Source organism: Oenanthe melanoleuca, chromosome 4, assembly GCF_029582105.1.
Source record: "Oenanthe melanoleuca isolate GR-GAL-2019-014 chromosome 4, OMel1.0, whole genome shotgun sequence".
NCBI classification, from domain to species: domain Eukaryota; kingdom Metazoa; phylum Chordata; class Aves; order Passeriformes; family Muscicapidae; genus Oenanthe; species Oenanthe melanoleuca.
In genome coordinates, this window is record NC_079337.1 from 33,310,262 (window position 1) to 33,326,350 (window position 16,089).

Below are 16,089 nucleotides of genomic sequence, written 5' to 3' on the forward strand. Positions count from 1 at the left end.
CCGGTGCGGTGTGGGCACGGCTCCACGGCATGCCTGTGGCCCCCAGCGGGCGCGGTGTGGCCGCAGCTCCATGGCGCACTGCGCAGCAGCACATCCCGCAGGCCATGCTCGGCCCATGGGCACCTGCTGCCTCCACAGCGGCACAGACCGGCCACCCCACGCTCTCTGCCCCTCTCTGCAGAGCCTCACTCTGCCTGCCCCGGCTGAGCAGCCGCTCTTGCCGGGTGTTCACCTCCGGCACCATTGCCATTCACCGGCGCTTGCTCACTTCTCCAAACCCCATCCGCGTTTTCCCCTCAGTGCCTCCCGCACCAGAGCGTGTGCAGGGCTGCGAGTGGAGAGTGTGGCCCGGGAGTGAGGCAGGCTCAGAAACCAGAATGTCATGGTGGCATGGCCCTGAAGGGCCTGATGAACCAGGCCTGGCAAGAGGCAGGCTCACACAGCAGTGTGTCATGGTGGCATGGCCCTGAAGGGTCTGATAAACAGGGCCTGGCCAGAGGCAGGCTCACACAGCAGTGTGTCATGGTGACATGGCCCTGAAGGGTCTGATGGACAGGGCCTGGCAAGAGGCAGGCTCACACAGCAGTGTGTCATGGTGGCATGGCCCTGAAGGGTCTGATAAACAGGGCCTGGCTGGAGGCAGGCTCACACAGCAGTGTGTCATGGTGGCATGGCCCTGAAGGGTCTGATGAACCAGGCCTGGCAAGAGGCAGGCTCACACAGCAGTGTGTCATGGTGGCATGGCCCTGAAGGGCCTGATGAACCAGGCCTGGCAAGAGGCAGGCTCACACAGCAGTGTGTCATGGTGGCATGGCCCTGAAGGGTCTGATAAACAGGGCCTGGCAAGAGGCAGGCTCACACAGCAGTGTGTCATGGTGGCATGGCCCTGAAGGGTCTGATGGACAGGGCCTGGCAAGAGGCAGGCTCACACAGCAGTGTGTCATGGTGGCATGGCCCTGAAGGGTCTGATAAACAGGGCCTGGCTGGAGGCAGGCTCACACAGCAGTGTGTCATGGTGGCATGGCCCTGAAGGGTCTGATGGACAGGGCCTGGCAAGAGGCAGGCTCACACAGCAGCGTGTCATGGTGGCATGGCCCTGAAGGGTCTGATAAACAGGGCCTGGCTGGAGGCAGGCTCACACAGCAGTGTGTCATGGTGGCATGGCCCTGAAGGGTCTGATGAACAGGGCCTGGCAAGAGGCAGGCTCACACAGCAGTGTGTCATGGTGGCATGGCCCTGAAGGGTCTGATAAACAGGGCCTGGCCAGAGGCAGGCTCACACAGCAGCGCCTTTCCCAGGGCCTGCTCTCAGGTAATGGGGACAGAGACATCTCTACCCTGGGCACAGCGTTTATTGGCAAAGATGAAACAGCTTTGGCCTATGTGTCTTCAGCTTTGTGATAAATCCGTGAGAGCACAATGTGCTTCACAGCTGCAGATGCAAAAGTGTATTAATCACAGTGCACAGGAGTGCAAGCTCCTAACAAAATTCCTTTGAAATTTTCAGATGCTGGGGGCACTCAGCAGTGAAGTAGCTGTTTGTACATGTGTCCCATTATTACCTGTCCAGCTAATAAAAGTTAACAAAGATGGTATCTTGAGACAGAATGATATTACAAGTGTTCTAGTAGTCTTGAGATAAGGGAAGCAGAATGACAAGTTTCTCACTGTGAGGTAGTTTACCTCATCAAGAGCTTAGATAGACTGTAGATGTTGGATTGAGAAGTTTTCATCTCTTTCCCAGTTTACAGAATGGTATTAGTTCTCTGTGAGTTACTTAGCATTCCTTTCTGGTTTATGGTTTCCTTTCCTATTCACAGCTGTGGTAATTCTAGAAAGTTTTGCTATTTTCAAGCTAATTGATGTGTAGTTGTTTGCAGGCCTTCAACCTCTTTGTTGATGAAATAAAAGAAGGATGGGAGCTATTATTACTGTTCTGTTATTAGTTTAATTTCAACAATTGCTGTATTTCTTCCAGACCAATTACTGATATAACTGCTAGCAAAAGCTGAAGGTGTATAAGCTTTCCCATTGCACTCCTAGAAAATCCTCAGAGAAACTTGGAAAAATTGTATTTGAATACCATTGACACTGCTTGCTACATTTGATACTTTCATACATACATGACAGGTAGGTATTTCCAACACACTCTGTGAAATTATAGATTAGCTCTAGCTATGTAAAAAAAAAAATCCAGTAACTGTATTTACAAGCAAAATTAAATGTTTTATGCATAATTAGGGAAAACTAAAAAACAAAACTATGTATGGCATCAAACTACAGCAAGACATTGACCCAGTCTGTTTAGCACAGGCAACCAGATTATTTTTTTGCTCTTTCAGAGGTGGAAAAAAATGACTGTTAGTAACTCAAAATAACTGGAGGTTTCTGTGGCAACTGGTAAAGGAGGTTGTATCTCTCTCTGCTGCTTAAAGTAGAAGCAGTTCTTAGAGATTTCTATTTGAAGTTTGCATGCTGGTGTTTGACTTCAGGTCTTGGAAAGGAGATTGCATGTCTACTTGTATTTTATCCTGTTGCTATTTAGAGTAAGGTACAAAATAACAAGGACCATAAGAGAGGTGTTCTGCTTTCTCAGGTAAGTACATTAATAATTAGAGTAAAGAGCTTATCACTGTATTTTGGTTTTAAACAATTAACGATGAAAATCTTTTGCATTATGTAACATCATCAGACAGAATGGAAAACTTGTACAATGAGAATAGTTTTATCATTTTTGGCATGAGATTTGGAATGATTTGAGCTGACTAGTGTTAGAAACTATTATTAAGGTTTCAGGAAAACTGCAGCTGTGTTCCATCAAATCTATTGGTAGTGAAAACTGTTATCTCCGTGGAGTTCTGTTCATCAGCTGAATTTTCTATAATACTGCAATAAGAATGGAGTGAGTATATTAGGTGTATATCTCTAATATTGTTCGATGTTATTATTAATTTTTAAATATTATATGCCAGTGTTAAATTGTTACATCATTGCCTATTAAAGCATGTTTATCTCGTAAAATGTGTAACTGTTTCAAAGTTTTAGTCTGTTTGCCATTTGTTTATAGTGATTTACTGCCTCTAGTATTTTTATAAAGGAGAGTACACATTATTTCTGCAATAAAAATGGAAGGTCTTGATTCCAAAATATTCAGTACAGATCAAAGGATATAAGTATTCCCTAAATCATAGAAGAACAATGTTGGAAAAATTTATTCATGGCTTAATAAAGCTGTATAAAACCTTGCCCTATTAAATTTTCAATTTATGAGGAGTATTTCATTAACAGTTGAAGAGGAATTAATTGAGCACAAATCTTTAATTTTCTGAGGAAATATTTCTGTCATGCTGAACAAAAAATATTGGGCATATTTGACTTACAAAAAACAATACTTTATTTGTATTCAAAAAGATAAATTCCTTTTAAAATATCTCTGCGGGTACCTACAGGCAGATATATTTTCTTCCCAGAAGTGAAAATTTAAACACATAATTGCCAGAACCAGGATTTCATCCACCCACTCCCTGTAGAAAATGCTGAAGATAGCCCAAGGCAGCTTGTTGCTGTTTATATGCAATCTATTTTTGACTCCCATTTCAAGGTGGCGAAGTCTTATGCATTTCGTGGAGATGCTGAATACCTGTAAAAGGACCTTGGTTTTACTTTGGGAGTGACTGCTTAAAAATTAGGCATACAGTGGTTAACTCTTGGATAACCAGCTCCTTCTTTGTGCACAGTTTTCAGCTTGAAATTTTTAAAATCATGGTTCTGTTCTTATTTGACACACTGAAATCACTATAAAATGACCTGAAATAAAATCCTTTTAACTAATTTCATTACAATATGGTAAGGATCTCAGGGTGTAAAAATGGGGTTTGTGTACATTGTGAAGTATTCCCAGACCAGCAGTGAATCTGTTCAAGCTGCGATCAGGGGACAGTAATTGCCTGTATGAGGATGCCAAGATGCTCTATCAACACTGAAATACAATGTGTGGTACTGGCACTTGATAGTACATAAAGATGGTCTGGATCCTTAGGGAGCTCTGAGTCTCTTGTGCACTTCTGTCACAACAGTACATCTACTGCACTTCCATTGTTGCCAAGGAACAAATTTTAATAAAAAATGCAAGGCAGTATCTAGAAAACCTTGAGCTAAGACCAAATGCCAATGTACAAAATGATTTCAAATCTGAGAGCTGATATAATGGATGCTGGCAGAAAGAATGGAGGTCTGTAACATCTCTTTGGAGCTTCTATCCCCTCTGAAACATGTGACTCCCAATAGGTTGCAATCTGGCAGAAACCATGCTGCCCACACATTGCTTTTATTTCTGGAAACCATGTGATAAAATCTGTAGATTAAACCAACAGCCTTCGTGTTTACTTCTTCCTTTCATTGAGTTTTAACAGAAATTTTGTGCTTGAAAAAGTGATTTTGGAGAGATTTTTTTTCCCTGGGACTAAACTCTCACAAGGAGTTTTAATGAGGTGAAAGTGCTTCCTTAGCAGACACAGTAAGGAAGAATTTAGTCTGTTACACTTTATGCTCTACAACTTTATAGACACCTAAAATGTATTTTGATTGTTTCAGTGTTAATACATATGTCGGAATTATGGGGTATTTTGAAAACATGTATGTTTTCCAGGGATTTTTTGTGTCTTTTCTGAGGTAGATACTTCTTTTTGGACTATAGTACTATTTCCCTTGAGATGTGAAAACTCAGTAGATTAATTTATTTATACAGTCTTATATACGGTTACAGATTAATAACTATCAAGTATTACAAAAAATTGCTGTATTTCTACTCATAACTCCATTAATGTTAAAGGTCTTTTACAACCTAAATAATTCTAATTTTTTTTCTACAAGATTTTAAGGTACACGGGGAAACCATTGATTTTAAACTGCTCTTAGTAGAAAAAGGCAATTATTTTATTTATTATCATGAAAATAATGTTGTTTAAAAACATCAAAAATCTATTATTACCATAAAATGGTACAGAAGGGGAATGGCTAAGTTTTCTGAATTTATGAGTAGCAAGCACACAGAACTTTGTGCCACTTCCAGGCCTAACATTGCTTCTGCTGGAATTCCAGATAGTGGCAGTCTGCTGAAACATGAGTTCAGTTACCAAATATAGATGAGTGGGGTACAAATTTCATAGTCACAGAGGACGGATGTAACGCACAGGCCACAGTCTTCTCGACTAAGGACCAAGCACACTTTAGTGAAGAACTGGAGCAACTTTAAGCCTATTCAGATAGAGAAGGAGAAAAACAACTTTACCTACTATTAACCATACTTGAACTCTTCATATTGCCCTGCTCATTGTAAGATCTGTTTTATATTTTCTGCTAAACGTAATTGTTGTATTTGTCAAGTAATTTTGCAGGATTTCAAAATTCAGAGAAAAACTATGTGCCCTTTTTGTTTTAAAAAATCTTACCTGATATGTTTCATCCTTCATACTATTCTATTTAAGAGATTGGCTTTGGGTCATGTTAAGTAATAATTTCTTATGTGGCAGGTTCTGCAGATGGAGGATGTTTACATTTTTCTTGAAATGAGTCCTTTAATTTTCTGTTTTTCCATATTTTACTATATATCTTTTCAAAACCTTAATTTGATTAGTTACTCAATTTTTTTTAAATTACTGCAATCTAGTACATTTCAAATTTAATATTTACCATATTATTTTTAGAGCATCTGTATTGGGTTTTGAATAAGTATTTAAACTGCATGATAAAATATGTGGTTTTACTTGGGTGTAATTTTTTAATATATACAAGTAGGACCCCATAGATTATATGTAATAATGTTGAAAGTACAGGTAAACACTGCATGCAACTTTGTATTTTATGTTTGTGTCTTTAAATGATACAGTATATGGCTTTGCAGGTTACCTAATTAGTAATGATGATGAAATCTGTTATAAATACGTTGTAGTCTAAATTGGAGAAGCTAGAAATAGCATTCAAAATTTCTAATTATGATCTTATAAGCTACTTGATAGGGTTGGTGATACTTCACCTCCAGTTCACAGTGGAAACAAGTTTCAGAAAGAATAGTGAGTTTATGTATTACAGTATGGCTGAAAAAAGTCTTTCTCCTGGAAGCTTCCATTCAGCTCCCTAAAGCTAGACATATGAATGCATTTTCAGGCACCTTCTTACCAAGAAGACTTATCAGTATTAGAAATTGCCAGTAAACCAGCATGTTTAAATCCATCAACTTTATTTAAATATCCCGGTATAGACTGATTCACCTAAATTTAGACATCAGGTTTAGAAAATTCCGATATATGTAGCCATTGTATTTTTCTAATGACAAAGCTGAGTATTGGAAAGAAATATGTTATTTCATAATATATTAATTTTAATCATCCTGTTGGGTGGCTAACAATAAGTAAAATTGTCTTACCCATGAAAAACCCATTGAAACATTAGAGCAGCCTGGTGTTGGAAGTCAGGGAAGTTTATCTGAGTATGTAATGTGTCACTTTGAGATGTGAACAAGATAGAAACCAGTGTGTGTGAGATTTAAATAAAGATATAATTTGAAGCACAGATATTTATATGTTGTCTAAATAGCACCTTTGTTCATTTGAATAAAAAGCTTTTTAAAATAACTAAGATTAAGGAGGCAGAAACTCTGCAGATTTAATCCTTGTTTCCGTGGCATTCATCCAGTTTATGCCCGAACAGCTGAGCCTCTAGACCAACTGTTTGCTGGGCTTCTCAGATTCTTTCTTTAAAGCTGCTATGTGGTAGTCAGTTATACTGTATATGCTTTTTTAGATTTCGTTGACAGGAGATTGGCATGGTTGCTAAATTTGTTGCCCTATAAACACAGATAACAGGAAAGGAAGACGTAATCCCAGCAAATAATAAATTTATCACTGAATGCTATTAAAAAATATATCAAATCCTAAATGCTTTGGGTTTCTTATACTTCTCTTTTATGCATTGAATTGTAATCTGTTGGCAAGACAAACAGGCATATCAAGAGATTCATATGCTAAGCCAAGAATTCCAATAATCTATCAGTCATTTAATGACTACATGCTGGGTAAGCCCTGGTTTAGTGACTAAAGGTAATTGGAGCCTGCACAAGCTGATGTAAAATACATCCGAGTGCATCTCATGACTGTCAAGACATTTCTCTACTATCAGTAGACAGTTAAAAGAAAACATATTTTTTTAATCTTATATAAGTTTTTTCTTGTAGAAATTATCATTAGAAGAGAAATTCCCAGGGTAGTCAAAACCACTGATATTCAACTTAATTAAATGTTCTGCAGAAACAATAATAATGTTTCAGATCACTTCAGCTTCAATCTAGTGACCAGATAGACAAATACCTTTCAACAAGGAGATTTTCAGGCCAGTCTTGCACTTGGAGAAAGTGTGGTTTCCCTGATGTCTGATACTGGAGAGGTATAAATGCTTCTCTGCTTTGTGAAACTGTTACAAAATAAAATTTATACACTTGCGTTGTGCAGGATGATATAGAGGTTGAGAAATATATTTCTTCAACGCTTTACTTTTAGCATATGGTAGCTTGATATTTCATTTTTCAGTGTTGAGGAAAGTGCAACTAAATTGGTAACAAGTTAAAAATGTTTGCACAATAAGTAAAATAATATTAAACATATTAACAAAATTAAACAGAAAGGATAACTTAAAATTTCTATTCCAAGTATCTTTGTGTGTATCCTTACAATGGTTTCAGCTTGAACACTTCTCTCAGAATTTTATGGTTTAGTGTTTGGAAGGCAGTGTTATGGGGGGAAAAAAAGTAAATATATTCCCAGAATCTTCATAAGGCTAAAACCTTAAAAAAATGAAAAAAAAAAAATGAAGCATAATAGAATTGATGTAAAATAACTAATCAGATGTGAAATAACAGCATATATCCATATTGATCCAGTGGAATTGGGATTGTGCTAGGCAATATACAGACAAAGGATTTCTTCATATTTCTGTGGGAAGATTAATGAGAAAAATGACTCCTAAGTGTTCCCATTTCCACCTAGACAATTTGCCGTCCTGGCTCATTCTAATAGAAACCAAGGTTTATGGTATGTCATGCACCAGTAGGTTCTGCTTATCTTCCAGCTTTGTGTCTAGCTTATGGGAACAAGGATATAACTGTTCTCATTAAGGAATTGTTCTTGTGTCTTCCAGGATGCAAGAGAGAAGGTGTGGGCAGGCAGTGCCTCTTTCTTTAATGCTGAAGGAGACTTACTCTCCAGAGAGAGGAAGCAGTAAGGGATATCCCGAAAATATGTCAGAACCGTCATCTTACCATGACTTTTTCTGTGATCCCGTGTCAGACGCACAGAATGGTGAATTTTCAAATGGACTTTCTGCCTTCCTTACCCAGGAGGAAATTAGTAAGAGCCTTGACATAGCTCGTGAAGCCATTGCCAATTCCATGGAGGAAGATGAGAACACAGCACCAGACTTTACTCATTATCTCAACACCTCTCTTTCTAGCCCTTCAGAAGACCCTTCTTTCAGGGACACCAACGTACATGAGCAAGATGCTTTACAGACACCTCAAGCAAGCAGCTGGACTTCATCTGCTTCGAGTCATCTTCTCCCAAGGAATCCGGAAGAGCAATCCACTGCACCTGAGACAGAAGATAGTTTTGTCACAGTTTCTAGGAGACAAGCAAGCACCTCACCTTTTCTACCTGCTAGTCCCAGCTTTGTCAGAAGCCTGAAATTTTCAGAGAAAGGTGGTCCATTTATGCCTAAGACAAGCCCAAATTCTGAATTGACACCCCAGGGAGAAGCTCCTTCCAGGAACAAGCTGTGTGACAAAGCTGCCACATTCATAGAGGAGTTATCATCTATATTCAGACAGGCAGCGAAGACAAGAGGCCGTAGTCCTGATGGGGACTCTTCTTCTCCAGACAGTGGATACCTGTCTCCTAATAAGAAACAACCAGCTTTAAGTACCTTAGTGAACCAGGAGTTTGACAAACCACATCAAGAGACTGAACCTGAAGAAAAATTACCTGGAATTCATCTAAATGGAGAACACTATTCTGGAAAGGGAAGCATCATGGAGAGCAAAATGGTCCTGTGCCGTCCCTTCATCAACATGGAAGAGCATGAACTTTCCCCACCTCTATTCACTCAGAAGCTCCGGAGCCAGGAAGTTGCCGAAGGAAACAAAGTATTGCTGGAGTGCAGAGTTGCTGGCAACCCAGTCCCTGATGTCAGGTAAGTGCTAAGTCACCAGATGTCACCTGATTGTGGAAGGTACCTAAGGACAGGTATGACAGTGACCTGCTCAGAGGCAGTCACACGAGCAGTCAACCATGCCGTTTTTCAGAGCACAAAGAATAACATTCTAACGTCTCTATTTCACTAGAGTGTTTCACTCTATTTGCTTAGGAAATTAAATTCTGCTTGATTTAAGAGCCACATGGCAAAATTAGAAACAGAATTGGCTCTAGCAAGATTCTGTGTGATTGTTACTTCATTAAGACAGGTAAAAGAAGAGACAACTTGCCCCTAAAGAGCATATCTCAAGAAGATGGTACAGTGTTTTACTGCTGATTAATTAGAATGTCTCCAAGATCCATGTAAACTTCTTTTCTGAATCTTAACTCAGGCAGAGCAATAAAATAAGAGGCTCATAATTACTGAGCAAAATGAGTAGTGAGAAACATTGCTAACATAATAGTAGATTATTGTAAAATCAAGTATACTTTTAAGTAATCACATGGATATAAATTAATTTGTAACTTCTGTCTTACTTCCCTTTTGACACCCATAATTGTGCTATGCTAGCCGTCTGTAGATGCAGCCATTACTGAATTGTGGCAAATATGATTCATGCGAATTTTCAGGCTCTTGCAAAGCTCCCTGACAGTCAAAATAATACACTTTCATGCTCCATTCTCAAATCGGTTTTATTTAATATTTATTAATAATTTTCCATCTGGCAACTGAAAGAAGACATATCAGTTACTAATAAAAATAACGTTTTTAAGTTTCCACGAAGAAAAATTTCCCCATTCGTCTCTATTTCATTATGGATTTTCAACAGAGGAAAAATACAGCAGCCGCACCTCAGAAACTACTCACTTCATAAGTCGATGTACTTCTTTTTTGCGCGTCCTTTCTGTAGTGACACCGACTTGGCTGAAGAGGTCACTCACACACAGCGCGGGCGGCACGGAGCACTCAAGCGAGCGCTGCTGTGCAGCCAAGAGAGCAAAAACCAAGGCTCACCCAGGGGTTAAGGGACAGCAAACACTTGAGAGATGTTTGGGTGAGACTCCAAAGTCTGAATCTTGGGGAAAGGAGGGGTTTCTTTCCAGATGAGAAAGCATGCAGAAAAATATAGTAGTGGATTTTTATCTATAGTAGCATTACTGGGGGCTTCTAAACAGTTTCATAGTCCTTCTTTCTGGATAAGAAAAGGAGTTTTATGTCAAATCTTAGATATATATCCAGTTATTTTACTGCAGTGGAAAAAGGCAAGCCTGTTTAAATCCACCCACACATTGCAGAGCAAATGAAGAATGTCTGTGCTACTTCCAGAAATATTTTCTGTAAATGAGAGTTTTATATGGTTTAAAAATAAAGCAAACATCAATGATACAGTAATAAAAAAGTAATAAAGCTTACCATTCTTGATAATGAAAATAATCTTGTTTTCTAAAGCACTTTACTTAGACAATTGTTTCATTAGACTGGATTTCTGGTTTGTGACATGTGGAAAACAATCTTCATACCATAATCATATCAATTAAAAATATTTACAATTTTCTGAAGAAATTGGCCAGAAAAAGAAAATTGTGTAAAAGATACTAAACTTTTTGTGAAGATTTCTGAATAGGTAGAAGATAGAAATGGATATTAGGAAAGTATTGCATTGCATGGCCAAAAGAAGGGCCATGGAACAAGCTGAACAGTTACCTGGTGTGAGAAGTGTGAGCGAGCCATTTGACACATGCAAAATCTGCTAAACAGGAGATGCTGACAAGGGCATGAGCCAGGGCTGCCAAAGTTTGTACATTTGCATATAGCAATAAAATCTGTAGAAACCAAGGTTCAGCTCTTCTGATTTTTCCCAGAAAACTCAGTTTCAATAACATAGCCACTCCAAAGGCTGTTTTTGGAACTCCGTGTGATAAGTGTAATTAAACTAGAAAGCAGTTAGGAATTTGGTGAGGGTTTTTTGTTTGGGGTTTTGGTTTTTTTTGGCCTCAGCTGGGAAGAAAACCAGAAGCCACATTTCCTAAAGTCATAAGGAAGTAACAATAGATTAATGGTGACAGCAAACTCAGAAAGTTCTTATTTTCCCAGGCACTCAAAAAGTTGTCCAGCATAATAATGAATACAGATGATATTTAAGCACAATCAAGCACTTGTAACTATGAAGTCATCCAATTGACACCAGAGCAAAAGGCCTTCAAATGAATCTACGCAGGCTTTTCTGATCTTTTATCATGTTACTGCTTTTCTATGCCTCCCTCACATTTTATTCTGGATCCAAGTAACTTTTATAATTGGCTTTCTTCCCTTTTCATTGCTAAACTTTCAAAGTCCTCATAGCAATGTTGCAGAATCTTATAATAATTAAAGAAACCATCAAATGTAGTGTAAGGATAAGGTGTATATTTTAAGATTATTTGTTTAGGAAAGCCTCCTAAATTTTAAGTTCCTTAGATGTTCATAGCCATACACAGCTGAAAGTAAAACAGAAGTGTTATTGTTTGAGTGACGAAACTGGACCAAAGTAGCTTTGTTCTACAAATAGGAAAAAAGTCTATTTTGACAGAAGAACTTACAACTAGAATCTTAGTGTTAAAAGCCAAAAGAAAAAATCAGACACATTTCAAGTATCATTAAAGTTCTTTTAAAAGTTCAATGTCTAACTTACTAGTTCTACTAGCAGAAAATCAGATTTCTCACAATGAATATTTTGTCACTGATGAGAAGAATTCTTACATTTCTGAGAAACCCAGATTCCAGCCTAAGACCTAGGAAGGTACAGAATTTTTTTAAAAGTTCTAGGATATCTGCCTTCTAAAGAAGGACTAAAACATGTAAAATACAAGTTGAAACAAAATTTCTGTTACTCTCAAAACCATTTTAACAGTCAGTAGCTGTATTTCAGAGTGCATCAGCAATGCAGTGTTTAAAATACTCATATTAGCCTTGAGCTAGCTAAAGCAAATCCCAGCTGGGTGTGACCTCTTCAGCATTTGCCTCACCACCTGAATATTTAATTGCTTCTGAGGTCTGCCTGAAGCTGCAAGCTGTGATTAAAGTATTTTCTGTAAGCTGTGATTAAAATATTTGCAGATATTCACCCAGCTTCTGTAGCACAAGAGGTATTGAATTTTTTGTGCAAAATACATTATTTTCCTTTTTCCGCAGCAAATTGACACCAAAAAAATCCAAATAAAAATTATAAATAAGGCACTTTTCAAATACTACATGACAAGAACAAGGATTTCTTTGCTTTAAGGAAACAATTTGCTCTCATTATAATCCTTTTATTCTCGTAAATGCTGTTTGTCTGGATTTGACTGCAACAAACACCCAAAATCCCCATCTAGTAATATTACTTGCATGAACTGTTCTTAGAAAATAGAGAAATAAGTGTGAAGTACAATACTTAAATTTATAATAAAATCAAATTATGCTGACTTCTACAGCTTCAAAAGCTTACCCAGTTTTACAGTCTTTAAAGGCTTTGAAGACTAAAAACATGAAATAAACTATGTCACCACCATAGTCCTCCCATCAGGCACAGTTGCAAAGAAAATTGAACATCAGAGTAAGTCATGCTTAACACAAACCTACAGAGCTGTGTAAAAAGCCAGATGTACAGGACAACAGTCCTGTTAAACTACCTACACAGCAGTCTTGGAAATGTAAGAGGTGTCACAGATGTAGTTTCTCCTTCTTTGCTGGACTTGATTTTAGGTAGGAAAATCTGTGGTTTAAAGGTATAATTTAGTTTTGTTTACTGAAGTCTCTTATGAGATATATTTTGTAGATGGATTGAAAAACCTGTGCCTTGGTGGGAAATAGAGATGTTCTACTAATTCTGTAATGGCAAGATTTTAGTACTAATTATCTTTATCAAATATTAATAGTTATTTATGTATGTGTGATAATGGGACATACTTGACCATTCTAGGTGTCCTTAGGTAAAAACAAAACCTGTTTCACAAGTATGTTCCTTGCTTTCTTGTAGAAACTCTTTAATAGTCATCTTCAAAATTCTTGTTTTACTTTTTTGTTTGTAGAATCTTATCTATTTTAGAATTAGATGGTGTAGGTCCTGCTTTTCGAATATTTTCATTAGCTTATATACATACTTGTGTTATTCAAGATGGAAACTTTAGTGAAAATATTTTATTATTATCTTGTTTAAAGTATTTGCTAATTCTATTCTTGTTTGCTTGTCCCAGACCAGTATTTTCTTCTGAACAATGAAATGCCTAATGTGTCTTAAAAACAGAGTTTAATATATTACAAGCATTATGTTAGCTACAGTGATTTCAGAAATAATTCATAAAGGATAAAAAAAATTAGGATGTATTCTGTGTGGGAGGAGAGGGCTCTTGTGACTTGAAAGTCAGTAACAGCTATATATATTATTCTTATACAATAAAAAATTGTCTTGATCTTTGAGGTGATTCTTACCTGATTCCCAAAACACGATATTTTGCAGTAAGAATTGATCTAAAATGCAATTATTTCTGCTCCATTATTCCAGTGTTGTTATAATTATTTATTAATATTCAGAACAGTGCAACAACAAAGAGTGGTTTTGTTATTATGCAACCTTTTGTAAATAATATCTCCAGAATATCTTTCATTAGTTTGTTAAGGGTGATAATTCATGAAGTTAGTTGTCAAACTGCTCACTAATATACACATTTTTCTTATATTCTCCCCTTGGTTTTTTTCTGTTAAAATGTTTTCCCAGTAAACATACTTTTATGCAGAATCTTTCCAGGGTAGAATCCTGCTAATCTGTCTAATTCTTACTAGCCTTTTGCAAATAGAGGGTGTTGTTAAGAATGGAAGAATATTCTTGTACCTAAGGAGTTCCTTGGGTCAAAAATGTTCTGTTTGCAGATCTGGATGTCTCTGTGTATGAAGGGAGCATTGACAACTATCTGAAAGAGTTAACAGCATGCTTATGGCTGAGATTAAACAGAAAAATGTTGTTAACCATTTTAGTCTGGCAGTACTCATTTAAGAAATCTGCTCAGCAGTAATATGTTGTCATTTAGTATTTTATTTGCACTCAAATTAACATAAAATATGTATTAATATGAAAATTATATGTCAGCATCCTCAATATTTTTCTATCATAATAATATTTTTTCTTTCTCTTAATCAATAATGTCTTCTTTACTTTTGTTGGGCCTTTTTCTTCATTTAAAAGTCAAAATAATAGCTATTTGTAGTTGACCTCATTTTTAGCCTTTTTTCTCTTTTCATGTATTTCTTTTTATACTCCTTTTTTATTGGACCATTCCATGCCATTCTTGTGTGTTTTGTTTGTTTGCTTTTGCTGATTTTCAGGTAAGGCCGGCCCATCTCCAGGCATCCCTGGAGTTTGAATTTTCTTTCAGAGCAGATTTGGAATGTAGTGTTGAAGGTCACCTCGGTGACTTGTGAAACTGCTCCTTAATTCTGCTTGTCTTAGAACAGTGCTCTGGACTAATGGGCTTTGTGGGGGAATCGAGGGGTTATAGTCCAGCACAAATGGCACAGCTATTGCAGGGGCTGCCTGCAGGGATTTGTGGCCTGCAGGTATTAGGTAGATAGTGTGCACCTTCCAGATATTTCCTTTTCCATTCTCCATTCATTTTGTGGCGATAAGAGTCCACACTCTCAGCATTTTCTGCATCTAGGGAAAACATACAGTGGAGTTAAGGCCTGTCTAGGTCATGTACTCACCTGCTTTAAAAAACAGTGTGGCCTATCTGAGCAATGCTAGTAGTACGCTGGTTTCCTTAACTTGTAAGTAGTAGTTCTTTTACCTTAGAATCACTTGGAAAGAAGATTTGCCCTGGTGGTCCTTAGGAAGACCCTTTGGGAGACTCTTGTATATATGATTGTCTGGTTGCAGAGAGGGAGCAGAGCTTAGTGCTGTGTGGGTGTAGCCAGGTTGTAGCTCCGTAGCAATGACTGGTTACCAGCTTGCTCAGTCTGTTCATGCAGGTGTGGTACCTAACCCAGTGTATGTACCCATATGCACTGCTGGTGAAGATGAGGGAGAGGGATTAGGATTGCTTTTCTGTACTGCATGATACTGGTTTATGACACAGTAAAGTCAAGGGCAATGAGCGTCCTTAGGGATGTATATTCAGTGTTCACTTGGCCTGGTCTTGTAGAATACTTCTGGGTATTCATTAATAATCATACCTAGTCTATAGGAGGAACAAAGGAGGAGGATTTTCCTCAGCCTTATACCCCCTTCTCCTCCTTCAGGTCTGCTACAAAAGATTTTAAAAATTTTGGATTTTCTTTAGATGTTAAGAAAACCATCTTTCACTAAATTGTTATCTCAATGGGCTCTGTTATCTCTCATGGGCTCTGCTTTTGTCCCTCCCTCACCAAAAGGGGAAGGGGAAAGAGGAGTGGTTTATTTGGGGTTTAATTTCCTCCTGGAGTTAACCCACAATAATGATAACCAAATGTTTTGTTTGAAAGGGTGGGGTTTTTTTCCTTGCTTGCCTCTCTAACACCATAGAGTACAGTATTTAAAACAGGTACGTGAAAAGCATGGCTGTTTTCTGTGTGAGATAATCTTTACAAAGTGCAGATTGTGATAACAGGATAATTTATATAGGTCCTATAAAATAAACAAATTGCTAGAAAATAAGCAGAGCAATCCACTGATGTTACAATGTGAATATTCAAGGATCTAACAGAATGTGTGGATGTGGTTGGGAAGATGGCTTATGGGGAAAAGTGGCCTGTGAGGACACAAACTCTTTATTTGTTGGGTTTTGTAAAAGCCCCAAGGAGGATCTGTAGATTCTGGACACTGGGATTATTCTTATGTTTTATTTATTTATTTTCTCTC

General features: G+C 37.9%; 1 protein-coding gene across 1 annotated transcript in view; it reads left to right on the plus strand.

The window, feature by feature from the left end:
* The first annotated feature begins 2,441 nt into the window (after positions 1-2,441).
* Positions 2,442-16,089, plus strand: part of PALLD (palladin, cytoskeletal associated protein) — a 185,368-nt gene continuing 171,720 nt past the window's right edge. Inside the window, exons 1-2 of the mRNA XM_056489468.1 lie at positions 2,442-2,595; positions 8,190-9,236. Of these exons, the coding sequence (XP_056345443.1) occupies positions 8,191-9,236 (1,046 nt within the window). The 5' untranslated portion in view covers positions 2,442-2,595; position 8,190. The remainder of the gene's footprint in view (positions 2,596-8,189; positions 9,237-16,089) is intronic.